At 40.0% G+C, this 19503-nt stretch overlaps 1 protein-coding gene across 4 annotated transcripts in view; it reads right to left on the bottom strand.

Moving 5' to 3' along the window:
• The window catches only part of BMPR1B (bone morphogenetic protein receptor type 1B), a 256353-nt gene that overhangs the window by 937 nt on the left and 235913 nt on the right, over positions 1 to 19503 (bottom strand). For all 4 annotated transcript variants that reach the window (XM_017822263.1, XM_017822265.1, XM_017822262.1 and 1 more), the window contains 7 exons: positions 19029 to 19131; positions 12661 to 12757; positions 11730 to 11868; positions 6641 to 6833; positions 5902 to 6199; positions 3431 to 3606; positions 1957 to 2087 (listed from right to left, as the gene is read on the bottom strand). In XM_017822263.1, the coding sequence (XP_017677752.1) occupies positions 1957 to 2087; positions 3431 to 3606; positions 5902 to 6199; positions 6641 to 6833; positions 11730 to 11868; positions 12661 to 12757; positions 19029 to 19131 (1137 nt within the window). The remainder of the gene's footprint in view (positions 1 to 1956; positions 2088 to 3430; positions 3607 to 5901; positions 6200 to 6640; positions 6834 to 11729; positions 11869 to 12660; positions 12758 to 19028; positions 19132 to 19503) is intronic.

The following is a 19503-nucleotide window of genomic DNA, read 5'->3' as shown; positions in this document are numbered from 1 at the left end:
TGGGTTCAGACCAGCACAAGCATGAAGCATGCACCTACAGCTCCTGCCCAGCCATCTGTACTGTGAAGTCCCCTACAAGCACCCAGCTCAGCTCTATGCTGTCCTATTCCATCCCTTGCTCACTTCTGAAACATATCCAGATCCTCCTCTGAATCCCAGCAACAACTTCCTTGCTGACAGCATCTCAGCATTGCCTTTGACATCCTGGAAAAGCAGCACACGTTCCTGTTCTGCCTCTACCACCTTCTTCCAAACAAAACGCACCACATAAGCCACTGCAGCCATGTGATGACTCCACAAGCCTATGGATTTATGCTGCCTGAAGTACTTGCTTGCTACAATAGGAAAAGAGAAGTTTTCCATCTCATCCAACTTGCTCTCGGTTTTCATGAGACTTCTGGCTCAGAAGCAGTGCAGAGCCTGAAAGGCATTACACATAAACACCACCAGCAGTGCCCAGACTAGCTGAACACATTTCAGATTACTGTAGATTTTTATAAATGCATTTTTGGTAATACACAAGCACTGTGCAATAACAAATTTACCTCTTATTGCTGGAATGCCTGAAGAGGGATTACCGAGGACACTAACCAATTAATCAAGAACAACAAGCCTCCCCAGTCCTCAATATGTGTGGTGGCAGACCAAACACATACTGCATGCCACCCCACAAAAGCCCTTCCCAGGACTGCTACTAACAGAGCTTCCTCCAGTGTTTACAATCCCAGTCTGAAGACTCAAAGGGATTGGGCTAGGGAGAAGATGAGGCAGGTGAGTTTTGGTTAGATCTTCCCACACTGGCTGTTCCACAAACCCTCAGGCCACCAAGAGAGGTTGCTTCATTTTTGACTCCCTTTCCCAAATTGCCTACATCTCACGCCCCCTAAATCTACCTGCAGAATATTCATCTACACGCTGCTCTTTCCAAACAGTAGCTGTCCTCTGTGACTGCAGAAAACTTTACAGCATTAAACTATACCAATTAACATGTTTAATGACCCCTCCTCTACAGCATCTCAAAGAGCCGTTGGCAGGTTTGCCAAGTAGTGGTACCTCAACTGTTCACCTCTGATCCCACAAGCACAACTTTGCTTTCTTACAGATGCTGAGAAGGGAGAGTTCAGATACTTCCCCACCCCTTTCACCTCCTGATTTTACAATGGAAAGCATTTTCTGCCTACTACATCTCCTTTGAAAGGCCACTTCTGTAGTCCTCTTTGCTAAAATGCAAATAGGTATATAAGCACTTTTTTCTGTAAGATGTAGAAGGGTGAGCAACTGGTGCCCCTCAGTGCAGCCCAGCTACTGTAGTCAGTGCTATTGGCCATCAATACCATAAGTGAAATGTAATATCTTGTGCTCATGTTAGCACAAAATCACAGTAAAATTATGTTTCCAAGTCTGCTCCCCTGTGATCACAGAAAAGCTGTATGCTCATTTTATTTCAAAGAGACAGAAGACATTTCCTTCTTAAAAAACTAAAATAAAGGAAGAAGGTTGGAATTACAGCCCAAACATCAGTACACACTGAAGAGGCTGCTAGTACACGAAGTATGCTGCCAATTCATTACACAAAATAATTTCTCTTACAAAAGAGAAAGTTTTGGCTAGCCACTGAATTGATGCCTTTAATGCCAGGAGCAGAGAGCAAAATGAATGCAAGAAGCAAGCAGAGAGACTACGAAGGTCTGACCACAGCCTGCTATCACTGTGGGATCTAGTAGACAGCACACGAGGAACCTGCTTGCAAATACGACAGGCTATGGCCCGTGGGGCTCTGAAACCTTCAGTGGGGCTCTCTGAGAAGGTCCTGCTCCTGCCCAAGCCCTGTTACACTGTGACTGCTGCTATCACCAGTGGTAAATGTCCTCCTCCCTCAAAATGATGCAGAATTGGGTCAGTCTCACTCACTCGCTCCGATTAAAAACACAGACTGCATATTAAGGGGGACAATACCTCATCACTGCTCCATCTGTTGGGAAATGAGGGGCGTAGTCTCTTGATGCACACAATCTCCCGCATGTCCTCATACGAGGGGTCGCTGGGCACAAGGTCGTGATATGGAAGCTGATATTCCTCTACTATTCCTGAAAGAATCAATTAGTTGCCCGTCACTTGCAGAAAACAACTTCCACTGCCCTCTTCCCCTCTCATTTTATAACAGATTGGCCATACAGTTTAACAGTTAGATGTACTTCTCCTTAAAAGGATTTCCCTGCCCTAGGAGTTTATTCCACAGTCAAGTTCCAATGTAACCACTGCCATGAAAAGACTGGCCAGGTATCTTAATCCAAAAGCGTAGTTACTTGCCAAATGAGACAGTTTCCATCACTGCTGTTCAGTCCAGCAATCTCCATGAGGTTCTCACAGAAAGAGCTATTAATATAGGTTCTGTATCAGAGTAATTTGACAGTTAGGTCTCTTTCTTATCCGAGGACCTGGAATATATTAAAGGGCATTCTGTGCCCTTTCAGAACATAGAAAGGTACCATCCTTTGTGCACAGCAACAATGACAAAAATATTACAGATTTAACATCACATCACTGCAATACACTTCACCAGATTTTAAACACAGGGATCATGCTGCTGATCAGTGACATTCAGCTCCTGTAGGGTAAGCACTCAGTACAATATTGCAGGCTGTAAAGACTCATAAAGCACAGTGAAGGCAGTGGAGACCCAAGAGAGACATGTTCTACTCTTGTCACCAAACTGGCACGTAATTGCTGCCAAGTCATTTCTCTGCATTTAACTTTCTCAGTGACAAAGGAGAGGTAATAACACCCATCATTTCTGCACTACACTAAGCTCTATGTGCAGAAAGCACACGTAGCTTATGCGTACAAGGATAGATCTATGCCTTGAGTCTGCAGCTGGCTGCATTGCTTTGTCTTTGCTGTCCTCACACTTCATCTCCCGATATCAGAAAGCAATTAAAATGGACATCACTGGTATGACAGAGATGTAATAAGTACCACTTCCCTCTGGTTTTTTTGCTACTTGTCTTGTAAACATTCTTTATTTCAAATAACAGCACAGTACACCCCAAATCGTTTGTTCTCCTCCTTTTATATAATTCTAACAAAACAAATAAATCACTATTTTCTTTCTACTAAATTAGCTAGCACACCCAGTCCAGCAGAAACATGATGCCTTTGGAAAAGGCCCCCAAATGAGTTCCATACTTCTTCTTCAATGCAGGCATCTGCTGCCTTCAAACAAGCCATTAAAATACAGTCTAAATCTCTGCTGTTGAAATAGCACTGACTCATATTTTAAGTTTCAACAAGAGAACAGATATTAAGAGAGTTACCTGTATGTTTTATCCATATTTGTTTATTACTGTAAAAACAATAACCCAGAGAAAAAGATGTAATGGAAGATTTGAGGTTCACTGACACAATTAAAAGTGATCTCCCAGCTCTTTACCTCCTGAAACACATCTCCTTGCTATCTCCCAGAGGATGAGTCCAAAACTGTACATATCAGCCATGATATACGACTGAAAGTGATTTCTATTCAAGCTTTCATCCAGCACCTCAGGAGGCATATAACGTTTTGTTCCTACTCGGGTATTTGGAGGGATGTCTACCTCATTTGTATCACTAAAAGAAAAGGAGGAGAAAAAAAGGGCATCAGACATGCAACAAAGTGGCTTGAAAAGAAAGCAATTTAGATGGGAGATGTAGTACATTCACACCACATCCACTCTCAAAAAAGGTCAAAAGTAATGCATAATCTTAATGGAACAATTTTTGCAAGAAAAGCCTCTTAGTGTGAAGGCAATCCTCCTTAAAAGGCTGACCTGCCTGAGGCTATGTTAAGCATTCAAATGCAGAACCACAATGGAGATAAGACTCAACAGGGATGCTGTAACATTTGTGAGATTTCATTAGCATTAGCCCAAGCTCTAATGTTAGTGATAACAATCAAATCTTCATTAAATGCTGTTTTCCTAACATACTACACCACCTAATGCTTTAGCCTTAGCAATTAATGGAGGATACTAAATAGCACAGTATCACTTAGTGTTAGCACATCAGATCTGTGAGGAAGAGGGATCTAATTGTTATCTTCTGCATGTATTATGTTTGATCTCTTCCAACCTTTACACTTCAAGATATGTAGACACAGAGATATAAATGTGTAAAAAATTCTAAGCAAATGTGTCACACCTCACACAGTGACCAGAAGAGACAAGATTTCTCTAATGGGAAGCAAATTCCCATTAGTTATGTGAATGGAAGCTTTTTTCCTTATTAACTCAGATTCAGCTGTATCAGTTTTAATGTTTTTAGAAGTTTATTATACAGCATATATTTTGTTTTGCTTAAAAAGATCTGTTTTCCTTTCCCCACCTCCAAAATGTACATATTTTAAATGTGATGGATACAACAAAAGCTCACAGAATAATTATACTCCTGTAATTGTCTTCATGCACAGCAATTTTTTTTTCACCTACTGTTATGAAAATGACAAAAAAAAAAGCAAAGTCTGAGGTACAACCAGTCACCTACACAGTCCTCAAATTATATATATGCTGGTGACACTTCTGTACACCCCAAAGAATGTAACATAAATCCTGCACCATTTTGCAATATTTCAAATTAAATGAGAAATACAAAGAACTTTACTAGAATTATTAGCTTCAGCAGAGCACACCCCTTTCAACTATTTCCTCTTCTTGCCTGAAAAATGCTGCCTGAGTAAGGATTCAGTATGAAAACAAGCCAAGTACATAACGTAAATTCCATTTGGACTGTGACAAATGCATGTTTCACCTTCTCTAATAACAACGCTTGGTAGTTCCTAGTTCTTCGTTCATAGCTAAGCAGTGTGCTGCTCTGTATTTGCCAGGCAAGGTATGCCTGCGAAGTGTGAAACTTTTTAACAGTATATTTTCAAGTTGTTGTTTTCTAGGCCTCTGTTCCTCAAAGTAAAAATATTCCTTTCTTGTGTCCTAAAGAAAGGTCAGGTTCATAAAGGAAAAGCCTCACCAAGAAACGTGGTGGGTAAGTGAATGGTAAGAAGAGCACATAAAAACTGCCTTTCCTTTCACTCTGAATAATTTCAGTTCAAGATTTGTATAGAATTCTTAATTTATTTTTTTTTAATACTTCAGGAAGTGCACAGTTTCAAAGCTGACCCCTGAAACTGAAACCCTCAGTCTATGTATTCTGGACACATTTCTGTGTACAGAAAAATCAGAGATTTTGGAACACACATCTCCACCACCAGGACCACCACTGAGAGCTCAAACCCCTTTTGAACAGAGCTGTCAGAGAGCAATGTCTCCTTATGAATCCCAGGAGTGAGTAAAGTTCTACTTGTCTGCTCCTTTCTAAGTTGTTTAAACACACAACCATTTTTTTAAATCAAATTTAAAAGCCATTTCAAAAATCAAATCTGTACTTCGGCAATTTGATTTGTAGGAAATGAAACAAAAGGCAGCCCAAATGGGGTCCTTTTCAATAAATCCCAGTTAGTAACTTGTGCAAATGATTAGTATTTTTCTATATAAGTTGTGAGTGAATTTTCATGGGATCAGACAAGCTGAATGCTTCAGTGACAAGACTTCAATCTGTCAGTGCCATGCCCTTTTACCGGGTGCAAACAATACTAGAGTAGCTATTGTGGATGAAGTGATGAAAACCGAACATTTATGCAAATGTAACTAATGTTTCTAATGTAACTAAACAACTATTTATACACTTGCATTAGGTGTTTATGTGACATTCTCACCCACACTGATAACCTCACACACAGATGAGCAGAGCCCAAAAACTATGCACATACACTGCAGGAGCATGCTCACATGTGCATGCTCACTCAGTCAACAACTAAGACAGCATTTGCATCTGGTTTACTAACTTTTCCTCAGCCTCCTCACTTCTACTCACCTGATAAATTTAACAGCCAAGCCCAAATCTGCTATACAGCAGGTGCCATTCTTTTTCACCAGGATATTCTTACTTTTTAGGTCACGATGGGCAATAGCAGGTTTGCCCTGAGTACTGAAGATCTCAGTGTGCAAGTGGCACAAACCACTAACAGAGGAGTAAGCCAGTTTCAGCATGGCTTTTGTGTCCAAAGTAGTAGATTTTAGATAATCATAAAGTGAGCCATTCTCATGGTAGTCAGTGATAAGATACAGCTGGGTCCAAGATCCTGTACCTTTAATGTCTGCAGCAATGAATCCTTAAAAAAAAAAAAGATATTTTCACATTAATACATCTCATAGCTTTTTTTTTTTTTTTGACTGCTCAGAACTCTGGACTGTCATCCACTTCAATAGATTTATTTTGGTAACATTTAATTTCTTTCATCTTACTTACATGCAACTATGTGTCACCTCTAACCTTTAATGTATTTTCAGAAAGCCCAGATATGGAAATACTGGTGGCTGAAGTAGACGTCCTGCGTTTAGAGTAACAACCCCTAAACCCCATTATTTTTTAACTTTTATTTATGTTTCAGTAATCCTTGAAACAACTTTCCTTTGAAAAGCGCTGGGTGGCTAATTGCAGAGCACAGCAGGTAACAAAGCACATCGGAAAGGACATCAGATAACAGCAAATACAAAATTACTAAACTCAAGAAACCTGTAACTATCAAAAAATTCTCTTTAATTTCACTCACCAAGAATATTTTCATGCCTCATTAGGACAGTCTGGTAGATTTCTGTTTCTCTGAACCAGCTGGCCTCCTCTGTGGTAAAAAACACTTTCACAGCTACCTTTTCACCACGCCACTTTCCCATCCAGACTTCTCCATAGCGACCTTTTCCAATCTGCTTTACCATTTGAATTTGTTTTGCGATGGTCCTTTGAACCTGCGAAATGCCAAGACAGAGGCTTACACTTTGCTCAGTGCAAATCTCTGCATTCACCTCCCTCCTTCTGTGTCTCTTTCCCACGAAGCCAGTCCCAAGGAAAGTGGAATACACAGCCATTGTATCATGGATTTCAGCAATGCTCCACAACTGCAGATGCTCCTCGTTTTCTCCAGGATGCAGTGCTAGTAAGTACACTGTGAAGAAGCCTTTCCATGCATGCTCAAAATGCACTGTGGCTTCTGAAGAAACTAAATCAACCTGTGACTGTGAACCTTGAATTTTTTTATTTTCCTGTGGGATGTTGCCACTTTGTGGAATATTTTTTGTTATTTTTGGAAAAGTTTTGACAGCAAACACTCCTGTTAATCTCAATGTTACCCAAATTCCAAAGGGGTAGGTAACACATTTTGATTAAAACGGGGATATTTGTTATATATTCAACACTGCTGAGACTGAAGGCTAGGGCTCACAAGAGTCAAAAGCGTACTAGCGCTCCAAAACTAGCAAAATTGCTGATACAGCTTCCTATCACCTATCCTTGAAAAGGCCAAGCCTAATAACTTCAAAATATACATTTGGTGTTAGGAACCACTACTTACAGAGTTAGGACCCACGTGCCTACAAGTACTTTAATATTCATAATTACATATCAATAAAAAGCAATTTTCCCCCCAAATATTTAGAAGACAGCTTTCTAGTGTCTGTGCCAGCTTTGTCAGTGCCTGTACTGTGAGCTAATGCTAAAGTCAGCTGTAGTGCAAGATCAATGTACATGGTGGAAGCATTGCATAGATACTCTTCATAAGGATGACAGACCCTGTGTCTACATTTAACAAGCTTTTATAACCATAAAAAATCTTGGACAAATGTGGACTAATATTCTCATCAGATTGGAACATGTCTGCAGATAATATATTTCTAAAAGTTAACAAAAAAACCATGAGTAGATGCTGCAACATGACCCACTGGTGTTCGTGGCTGACTCAGCCTCTCCCTAATACAACAGGAGATTCACCCTCTTGAGCTACAGCATTGCCAGTTCAATCCACAGCTGATGATTTTTGGTTTGGCAGGATTTTAAAGATTTTGAAGGAAAATAATTTTATCGTTTCCCATGCAAAGTCCAAGCAACTGGTAAAATCTGAACAAGTTCAAATTCGTGGTCTCTCGCTCGGTTTTGCCACCACCCAGATACAAATCTCAAGTAGTTTATTGCAGCAAGTATGCACTAACTGAATCCCTATGAAATCATATGCATTTCATGTAATCCAAAATATTTTTGGAATCGTGGCTGACAGAAATGAGCAAAACTTGATTTTTGGAATCATTTGCTTCCTTAGTTATGCCTGGAAGGTTTAGTGGAAACTACCAGTTTGGTAATGCTGAGCAGGACTGCCACAATCCCACTGCAGCATGAACATATGTCCAAACATGAACTCAAAACCTACTAGGTAAGGTCTATCATCATTCATTTTGTAAAAAACCCACTGGTTTTCATAATAGACAATTTTAAGAAGCAAAACATACAGTGGCATTTATGCAAAGCCATTTCGAATGTCCCAGCTTTCTTCTTCTGTCATTTAAACAGAATTCCATTTTTCCAGCCCTGCAATGTATTATTAGACTTCCAAGATAGTAGCTTCAATGCCATTATTTTTGATTAAAATCAGTGAAAGCCAAGAACAGAGATTAGCCTGAATTTTTTAAATTGATTTATTCTCTTTTATACGCTCATATAGTGATTGAACAACAGTTATATTACATTGGAATTTTGCTGTAACATTTTGTAATGTCATTTTAGCATTGTTGCTTTCTATTTTGCCCATTTTAAAAATGCATCCTGAACAATAATGTAGTTATATCAAATAACTTAATTTGTGTAAATATATGTAATGGCATCATAAAGTACATGGAATTACAATACTTAATGATGAAAAGTTCCTTATTAAATTACATTAAGAAAATGAAAAACACATTTCTGTTATGGGTTTTCAGGCGGCAGAATACTATGTGAAGGGCCTTAACCTAGTTTCCTCTTGCTAGAACTGGTCAAATGATTTCCTATGAACAATTTATTTTATTTTAAGGAATTTAGTCCTTTCTTGTAGCATAAACCAATTAGGATTTCTAAAACAAATAGGTTAATCAAAATTGTTGGATGAACTGATTTCATAAGTATGCTGAATGATGTGTTGATGCAAATTATTTATACTGAGTGGGGCTGAATTTTTTTATTTCTTTTTAAATTTGTATATTTTGTTGCTTGAGCTCTGTTAGCAGCCAGGTAAAGTTACATGGCCTTTTCTTTCCTCTCCCCAAGTGGAATCAATCCAATTACCATCTCTTTCTATTTTTCTGGCATTTAGCTAAATGTGTTCAGCTACTGCAGATGAAAATTTAGACAAACCAACTTTTTGTGACTTCAATATTTCGAACAGAGAACTTCATACCTATGGCTGGGGTGAAGGCCCTTGAAAAGCAAAGCTCATTGGAAGGGGAATAGGAAAAAAAAATGCATGAAAAGGTAGAGACCAAACTCTAATTCAGCAAACTCTTCAGACAGACCACTGAAATAAACGTCCCCAATGTCTAATCTCCTTCCCCTGTTTTGCATGTGAATTCATGGTAGGCAACAACTTTGCCTACACTTGTCAAGGCCAGTGGGGTTCTCCTTGTTTGCACAGACTTGCACAGGTCCCAGTTTGTTGGCCCAAAGCCTTTATTTAAGACTTATTTTTTCTTGGTTTAAAGTTTGATTTGCAGCATTTGACCTGCAACAAACTCTTCTGTCAGAGGTACAAACAGGTCAGGAGAAAGAACGCTTTCTAAATGTCATCGTATTGACAAAATCTTGGCTAATGTTTGTTTTGGGTATAATATTTGTACCCATTAGAATAAATGCTCCGCACTGAAGAAAAACATTACTGTTTAGCATAAAGTGACATTTTGTAATAAATTTGCATCTCATTTTCCCAAAAGTATAACCCTGGATGTTTCAGTCTTTGCATAAGAAACAGAGTTAAAAAGAAACTCTTGCACAATAAAGTCTAGAGCATTATTGCCAGGGATTTTCTTTATACTTGTTTCAGGCATGGGACCATCTGTGCATTTATGGGGAACTCGTAGTAGTTGTAGCTGTCTGGGAAATGCAGCAAACATCTATTACCAAGTGCAAGATTCATTATAGCGCTCATTTTATTTCTCTTCCACACAAAATCACTACTTGAGAAAGTCTGGGGGGAAAAAAGTGTGTGGTTTTTGTAGGCAAAGGGGGAGCAGGGGAAGAGTGTCTTGAGAAAAAACACTTGGTCCACTGGCTGCAAACTTTCCAGGCTTGAGGGGTGGACTGACAGAAGACTAGATGGCTCCTGCTTCATGGAGCAGCAGCACAGGTCTGAGAGCTACTGTGCAATGACTCAGCTGGGATGTGCCACCTTGGCCATTACAGTAGTTAATTAGCAGAAATTAGTTTTCCTGTCCACTGCAAGAGCAGACCTGGGGACACCAATGAGGCCGTACATCCCACCTTCAAATAGTTCACTGGGACAGAGGAAGGCATAAAGAACAAGCATTGTCATAACCAACCATAACCAGCATTGCGCCAGCTTTTATGAGATCCTGGGATGAAGTACTGAGCCATTCACTGTTATGAGATGCCCCAGGGCACCTGCTACCCACATGAGCTGCTGGAAACATATCCTCTCAGAGAAAAACCACCTAGTTCCTTATATTTACTCAAAATTATTACATTTTTGCTGTCATTGTAACAAGTAGGAGCATCAAGTGCAGACCAAGACCTTAATGTGGCAAGTGTTATGCAAAAAACCCAAAGCAAACAAAGGAAGAATCCCTTACAATTAAATCACTTGGAAGCACTTGTTAGGAATAGTTCTAAACTGTACATAGGATCCCTCCCTTTCCATGGGTGGAAATATCCCATATCCCATTAGTATAGGATATGACAAACTTTCTTAAAGCCTAGAAGAAACTCAGCTTTGTTTCATTTTTAAGGAAATATAAAACTTCTCATTTAATTTCTTCTTTAGGGTGTATAAAAAAGATGTGGGGGAAAAAAAAGAGATAGTACTTGCAAACTGGACAACACCTACCGTAATATCATCACTACAAACTAACAGGTTTGGGAGACAGGAAGGACATATTATCTCTGAAAAATTAAAATGAAATCTAATTCATTTTCTCAGAAGCAGTATTTTAAATAAGCAACCTGGCTTTCTTACCAGTTCTAAAAAGCACTGATGATCCCCAGAAACAAAACCCCCTGGAGAACAGAACTGTTTTGCCACAGAAGGTTTTGCCTTTTCAGCAGGCTTATTCGTCATGGAGTCTGTTCAGAAATAATCACAAACTCCATCCCTGTGCTTTTAATGTTTGAGATTGCCACACTACAGGGAAAAAAATACCTCTTGGCTTCTGAAAAGTCAAGCCTACAAATAAAGCCTACAAATATATAGGTTCCAAGTTTGATGAGCTACAGTTCCCTTCAGATAAAGACAATGTGTCACTGTTTGAAACCCAATGTGTGGTGCACATACAAAGCAGGAAAACAAGATCAGTGGGCCAGATGCTGTCCTGTACACTGGGGTAAATGCTGATGAAATTCCATGAGTTCCCTTGGCTTGTACTTACCCTATGGTATCTAGAATAAGAAATGAGATGAGGTAGGAAAATAACCCTAAGCTTTTTTTGGCTTGGTCTACATGAAAAAAAGTCTCCTGCTTCTAAAGCAGTTTAAATCCTTGTCATTTCTGGGAGAGAAAAAAACAAAACACTAAAACGACAACTGAGGACATGTAAATATAATTTCTTGTGCTTCGTCTCCCTCTACTCATTTTTGCCTTTGAAACTTGCATTAAAATAGTGTTGCTTCCTTACCAGGAGAGGGAGCCCAGAGCCACTCCCTGAGCTCTGGGACTGCTCGATCAAGTCTTTCAGGGACTCTCCAGGGGGAATGTAGGTCTCGTCCTGCTCCAGCCCAATGCTGTAGTGGTGCCTTGTCTCTTGGCGTTTATATCTGACGTTTTACATGAAAACAAAATTAGTTTTGAATACAATGAACAATGTGCAATGAATAATGTACATCATCCTTCGTATTTTCTTCACTTATAGACTAACAGCTTTCTCTGCTTCCTTGAGGAATATGCTGGACTCACTGGCCAAAATTTTCTATTTTATTTTTAGTAACTGTTTTCAGCATAAAAACTTTTAAGTGTAACACTCAAAGACCGTGCAATCTGGGGTAAGCAACCAAATGCTTTCCTTTCAGAAACTTGAATATGGAATATGACTAAAACACAGATCAAATAAATAATCAGTTTTATTTTACTGTCTGCAGTGGACTTTTAAGAGCCAGAGGAGGCAAAGTCATGGAATCTTGGACTGTTTAAAAAATGTGACAAATTATTAAAACCATGTATATTATAATAACATTCTAGAAACATTTACTTACATTCCTGTATTGCCCTCTTTTTTATGGTCACCTCTTCACCATATAAACACATTTAGAAGTCTTAGGTTTATTTACCCTATATAAAATTTGTCCTTTGGCCTTCTTAAACTCAGTAGAGAATAATCTGTGCTTCAACCTGAACAGCTTTGTAGGATGTTAGGTAAAAGACTCTATATGAAATGCATCACATACCTGTGACTAGCATGAATAAAATACACATTATTTTCTCACTATAAAATTACAGTTTCACATTTCTTTTCCTTTAGGTCCACTTCTATTTTTTTCAAATTCCTAAGTCTATAAAAAGATAAATGTTGGGAGGAACATTAACCAAGTGCCAAATTATTCCTTATTTACCTGAAGTAGCAGAATATGATGATAAGCACCAGAAGTATACTGCAAACAGTCACTGAGATCAGCAGGGCCTTATGGTGGATGTTTGCTTCAGCAAAGTCTGGGGTTAAAAACAAGAAAGGTAGAAAATTCAGAAAGGGAGGTCGTAAGAAGTCAGTCTCAAAAGACACACCCTTAAAAAGTATGTTGAGCACAAGATCATTTCCATTCTTTTCTAATGAAGTCCTGTGCAAGATACCCCTGAGTCCCCAGGCATTTTGTGTGCTTTCTGTTTGACCCTCACTGACCAGGGCAGAACCGGCACCTCCAAAAGCCTATTTGATTTTTCAGCTCTCACTCAGGCAAAACATCGCCTTGATTTCCAATTCCCTTTTTGGGTCTGAATGAAAAAATCTGTCAAGACCTGTAACTCTTTGTCTTAACTTGACTGTTTATCTCAAAACAGTCATATTAAGTAGCATCCTATTGAGTAGTTAACATTAAAAAAAAAAACCAACAACCAAACAAACAGAAAAACCCCACGACAAAACTCCATTTATCCTAGAAGGGAAGACACATCAGACCATTCAAACCCTCAAGAAGGCAGGCCACAAGACATCTTGAAAGTATATTTCCCTCATTACAGAATAATCCTTCTCTTGGATCCTGTTTTAAACACCTGAACAGGAATTTTCTCCCCCATTCACTTTACAGCAGCCCTGTGTGCCAGCAAGTCCTTCCCATGTTTGTGGGCAAAACTATTCTTACAGCAGCTATTCACTTACAGCAGCTAAAACACTCTGAAAATGAAACATGTCAAGTAACTTGTAGAAAATTCTGTTACATAAAAACTATTAAAACATTTCAGTCAATCTGGGCATGTGAAACTCATATTCTCCTTTAAAGCAAAATATTGATCTCCAAACTTGTATTCTCAGCTCAGGCAAGCAAGTCTGACCTTCATTCATGTTTTTCTGCTGAAAAACAAAGAAACCTAGCAGTATGCTTTTTCAACCTCCCTTACTACCCAAACTCTCAAAATTACAGCATTTCAGCATGTATCTACGTGCCACCCTCCCGAAGTTGCTATCTGGTATAACGCAAATGAGGACCATGTTTTCTGAAGCTCTTCCAGCCTTGCTGTCTTGCATCCTTCACTCTAATGCCTGACACATCATAGAATGCAAGAAATCTATCCTTATTGACTTGTCCTGGAACAATGTTATTATGTTTCAGATTTACAAGGGTAATGAGACCAGGAGATTCCTAAGGGACTCTTAGTTTACTGTCAGACTCTTTTTATTTTAAAGATCCAGTTTCTCCTTCTTATTTTGCTCCCAAACTATTTCTTCCCTTCCCCGTTCCATTACAAATAGAGATTACCTACCAACTCACCTTTTGATCACACTGGTCATGTTTTAACCTGCCATTACCTGCTCTGGGAGCATTAACAATGTAAACATTCAAGACACAGCTGATGCCTTTGAAAGGGGACACTGACACAATGCCTATCAGGAAAACACTCAAGCCCATCATTCTCCCTGCCACAGCAGATTTATCCCTGGCCTGCCACTCCAAGTGGGCTGTGAGTCGAAACCGAGAGCCCACCGGGGAATCCAGACCTCTCTCGTGAAGGTGATGGCTGTTCGGCAGGGCTGAGGGCTCCAGTTTGTGCTTTGTAAGCAGCCTGTGTCAGCCACCATTTCCCTCTAAAATGTGTGGTTTGTAGCAGTTTAAGATGCCTCAGCCCATCAGCTGAAGAGAAGATAAACAGAGCACAGAGACCATATAGTGGCATTTTATACCTGGGAGAAACCTGGATATCTGTCCACAGCAAGAGTTTTCCTACTTCACAGAGTAAGACATCATGGAAGCTGGGGTTTTGTGCTTAGCAGTAATGAAAGCTGACATCAGATGCAGAGGGAGCAATTCAGATCTTTCTCATACTTGTGTATGCTAGATAGTAAAGCCATGGAAATCTGTGCCTTTATACAGGCACAAATTGTTGCACATGAACCTGTTCATGCTGTCTGTGTGTGCATGAGTATATACATTTGGAGAGGGAAGATAAAGATGCTGAAATCTTTAATCAAATTCCGGTAATTTTTAGTGTTTAAGTGATCCAAACATTGTGCTCAATGTTTCTAATGGGCTTCTGCCATTCAGAAAAGTAAATAAATGCAGTTTTGGTTTACCCAGAGGCCAGAAGGCATTTTGGAAGTGCTGTTTAACTCTCAGATCAACTTCAGGCTCCAGCACTGCAAAATTCTTTTGGTACCCAAATGCAATTACACAAAGCATGTGCAAGGAAAGCATGCATGACATAAAGGAACATGTCCTGATCTCCTTGCTGGGAGTGGCTGCTGCAGAATGCAGCAGCACCAACGCACTTATGCTCTTGCAGTGGGTGATGTCCCCCATGCCAGCAGTGTCAGTTGACATAGCTTTTGTAGTGGTTCACTCTGCACAGCACAGGCATGCAACTAGCTCTCACAGGAGGAGAGAATAAGTTCCATATGTCTTTATATTTATTTGGCTACGTATGATGAGAGGCAATACTGATGATAAGCGAGCTATTGTCTCACCTTTCAAACACTTCCTGCATTTTTAAAGCATTTTGGCAGAATTTGATTTGCTTGCTCACTTGAGGACTTCATAAACCTGCAGGCATGTGGACAACACAAGATTAAATGCATGCCCTCATCCTTACACCAGCAATGCCTGTTTGTTCTGCTGCACTGAACCAGGCTGGTGCTGCTGGAGATCAACTCTTTCCTCCTCCTCCAGCCCACGTCGTTCTCCCCAGAGCTGCAGGACAAACCTCCCTTTCCCTGCGCAATTTTTGGCACCTCCTTGACCAGGTGGAAGGATGGGGCAGCTCAGCTGTGAGTCTGCTTAATGACTGGCTTGTGGGCTCTGTGGTGAAGACTGTGGTGGGTCCCAGTCAGTGCCAGTTTATGTGCTGGAGATACTCTGTCCTTCAAGAAGTCCAGCACTGTGCTTTTTAGTGTTATGTTACTTGGTAACTGCAAGGTGCCAAGCAGCAGTTATGAGAATAAGCAGTAGCTTCCATGGAGGCAGCAGTGAGCGATTACCAGGAGCATGGTGTGGGGAGCGCAAAACAAACACTTTGGGAAGCCTCTTCACATACCCTGGCTGGCTGATAATAGCAAAGCCCAGCAAATAGCATGTTAATAGTTTCATGTAGTATGAAAACAGCGGTGCATGCTGGTGTCAGTGGTGAGCTCAGTGATACCAAGTTGCCTCTCAGTTATTCTCCAACGATTTCCCCCTCCTCCACCACTCGTTTCCCTCACTGCCATCCGTGGGACCATGCTGAGGAGTGCACTGAAAATGCCACCCAGCAGGTTCAAGGGAGAAGTCAGCATATCAAAGGGAGAGGAGGTTCGCTTCCCTCCCCAGGTCCCTTCAGTTCACAATGTTACAGTTATCCAAGTAAAAACGGCAGTGAAATCCGAGGCGTGGAGACTGTGTGCACACATCAAACCCCATCATTCCTCCAATCATTCCCTTGCCCATTCATCACTAGCTATACAGGCAGGGAGCCAGACACGGTGGCACCACCACTTCTGCTTATATAGGCTCTAAATCAGTAAAGACATATTTCTCCTTTTGACTAGTCTCAGTCTGTGCTTTTGCTGGGATTTCCAGGAATATCTTTTATTGTTTAAAGCAAAGGTGTTATATCAGACCCAATTATGATTTTCATTTCCTTATTAAGACAGATGTATATCTGGAACAAGGACTTAGTGGTTTCTCTGGGGTATTTTATCCTGCTAATTCTGTACCGAGATGAGCTCAAAACTTACACTTAGTTGTTGTTTCTTCCATCTTGCTTAACAAGTCTTGCTTTGACCAGCGTTAATTCTTCTAGCTCTCACTTTCATGTCTGTGGTCCTCCTTTCTTTTCTGGGGGGCTAGGGGATGTGGGGTGTAGGAGGATGGGTGTGGCACAAACCTCGCTTTCCAGCACATGCCAGGTCTGGAAAAGCACTTTGAGAACACAAGTTGCTTGTCTTTGTAGATATTACCTTGGTGCATAGGTCAATTTGCAGTTCAACAACCTCTGACCTGCAGCTGCATGATCTCCCTAGACTTTGTCTCCCATGAGATGTCACCTTGGACATGAGTTCATCAGAAGCCAACTTTCTGTTTGTTTTTTATTTCTAAAGGAGCATACATATGGAATCCTGAAGGCCAAAAGGTTGTTCCTATAAGCTTTTTTTAGTTCATCTTTCTTTCTTTGTACTTATAGTTTATGTTAAATTTGATATACAATTCTAACAGTACTCAGACAATCACACTCCCCAGCACCACATTTACTATCACAGCATCTTATGTATCTCAGAACATCTGTGAAGGCAAGAAGCCTGGACAGACCACATGCTCCTTAGCACATTTTTTACTAATGTTTCCAGTAGATAAAATGATCACAGTCATAGTACTGGGCACTGGTAGTAGCATGTATTTATACACAGTATTTGTGCCTAGTTGCAGTGAGGATCTACAGTTCTAACTGGCTTTTTTTCTGAGGTTTCATATTAGGATACAGCAGCAACAAATTAAAACAGGCCTGGCACCAAGAATATTTACTTAAGGCCTTAATAAAGGTGCTGACTTCAGCCCTGTTCAGCCACATTTAATGGAGCAGCTCTTGAAACGTATTTTTGCAATACACTGACAGGATACTGGTAGTGTGAGAGTTTATTTCAAACAAAAATCTTCAGAATATTTTGAGTGAGTACATTGCCTTTTGTTTGTCATGCTAAAATAGACAACTTTGCAACATAGAACAGCTAGAACCCTGCTCCAACTCCCTGATATTTTTTTTTTAAAAAATATTCTCTCTGCTATTTAATGGGTCTGCCACCATGGTGCCCAAGTGATACTTTATTTACCCCATATATACAAAGAACAAACCCAACATCAGTCTAAACACCTTCTGCCACTACCAAAAGCTTGTTTTATTGCTTTCTGTATAAGCAGCAGAGACCATTGCCAAATAACTAAAATCTCAAAAAGGTGGATGTCTAGTGTTAGGCCCTGGTTCAGTATTTTTAAGTAGTTTTAATGTAGAATAAACTCAGCAGTAAGAAGAAATCATGGCAGTGTTTTCCAAATTGATATTTAATGAAAGACTAAGTAAGTGTGAACAAATATTGACTTCTTTTTGGAGCTTCTCTCTCAGTCCAAATAACTTTATAAAATTAAATAAACCAACAAAGTAGTACATTACTCTTCTGTTGGAAGTCAGAATTTTATGAGGTTTCGCTCCCTTAATGGCAAGCTAGTAAACAGTGAAGTATTTACATACTACTCTCCATAGGCTCGATTTTGCAGCCCATCTGTGCAGAGTTTCACAGGCATGAAGGGAACAGCTTACATGAGTGAAAGGCTTTCTCCAAGCATGCATTTGTGTAAGTATCTGCTGTTTGTGTAACTAAGAGTGCATCTGCACACTGATCTGGATTTTCAACACAGAATGCCATGACTATAGATTTTTCTGCAACTTTGAAGTGACTCAATGCTGAGCACCGATTCCTGCCAATGCCAATTCATCATGGATGAGTTTACACTTACTTAGGCATACCTTTCTATAAAGTGTATTCTGCAACATCCAGACAAAAGTAACTTTACAAACTTTCAGAAAGTTATGTTTAAACAAACAAACAGAAATGCTAAAACCTTTCCCCAGCATTTACCAATACATGTCCATTTGCTCTCAAATAACAAATTAAAAAAACCCACAACAAACAGTGCATGAGTTCTTATCCTACATTCTATTTTCAGCTACATTTTTCAAGTAAAAAATGCAGTGTAGTGACTTGTTATTGTCCTAGGGCTGGTGTCAGGTCTTTTAAAGAAGAAAAGCTTAATGGACTACAGTCAGCTTGAACTGACCAATTAACCACTGCAAACCTGGTCCCAGATAGGTGTAGAGTTATGAAGGACAGTAATGCACGTTGCAGGGACTAGAGAGAGGATTCAGTTTGATTGTCAGGCTAAAAACACACACAGCCAGACGCATCCTCTGCCATGACTAACATCGAGGGAGAGGATCATCCCACGTCTTTGGGATGATCACTGATAGCTAGCAGATCTGTGCTAGGACAAAATTGTGCAACTCTAAAGAACACCTGCATGTGTGCCATGGGAATAAGAGCAAGGATCAGCAATTATGGGCCAAAACACTGCTCCACACACAACTACAGGAATGCAGCGATACTATTTAATGCCATTTATCTCTCTAATCATGGGAATTTGGACAGGGCTGCTTCAGTTTTGACTCTGTTTCTTCCAAAGGTACAAAGAGCAACAGCAGGAAAAGATCAGTTTAGGATTGGATTTTGTTCCCCTTACTTCCCCCTTACCTCGATTCTTCAGTGGTGGCAGTGTAGGGTGAAGGTGTTTGTTACAATAATCTTGGCCTGTGCAACATTCAATAGATCTTCTTTGGTGTGGAATAGGAGTGTCCTAAAACAAACAATTTGATAGAAAGCAATCCATTACCTGTGTTGTAAATATATAGTCATTCTGGCACTTGAGAGAAAGATGTGCTTACTAGCTGGACTGCAATCTGCTACAGATTTCTAGGATGTGTGGAGTAAGGATTTCTGCCACCCAGTGTATCCAGCAATATTTCATCTAGACAAATAAGAGATTAACTCATTCCTAACTTATGTCTGTTGGTGCCCTAGTGCTGCAGAATGACTGTAATGGTGCAAGTCAGAACTGAAAGTCACACACATCCATCAGTTAGGCTTACATTGCAATAATGAGTTATTGTGGGTAACCAAAACAGTTTAGCCAGAATAATACAGGAATTGCTGTGTGGACTAATTTAAC

Source organism: Lepidothrix coronata, unplaced genomic scaffold (genome assembly GCF_001604755.1).
Source record: "Lepidothrix coronata isolate B3197 unplaced genomic scaffold, Lepidothrix_coronata-1.0 Scaffold96, whole genome shotgun sequence".
Classification (NCBI taxonomy): domain Eukaryota; kingdom Metazoa; phylum Chordata; class Aves; order Passeriformes; family Pipridae; genus Lepidothrix; species Lepidothrix coronata.
Note: the sequence above shows the minus strand (reverse complement) of the source record. Positions and strands in the feature narration are given on the sequence as shown.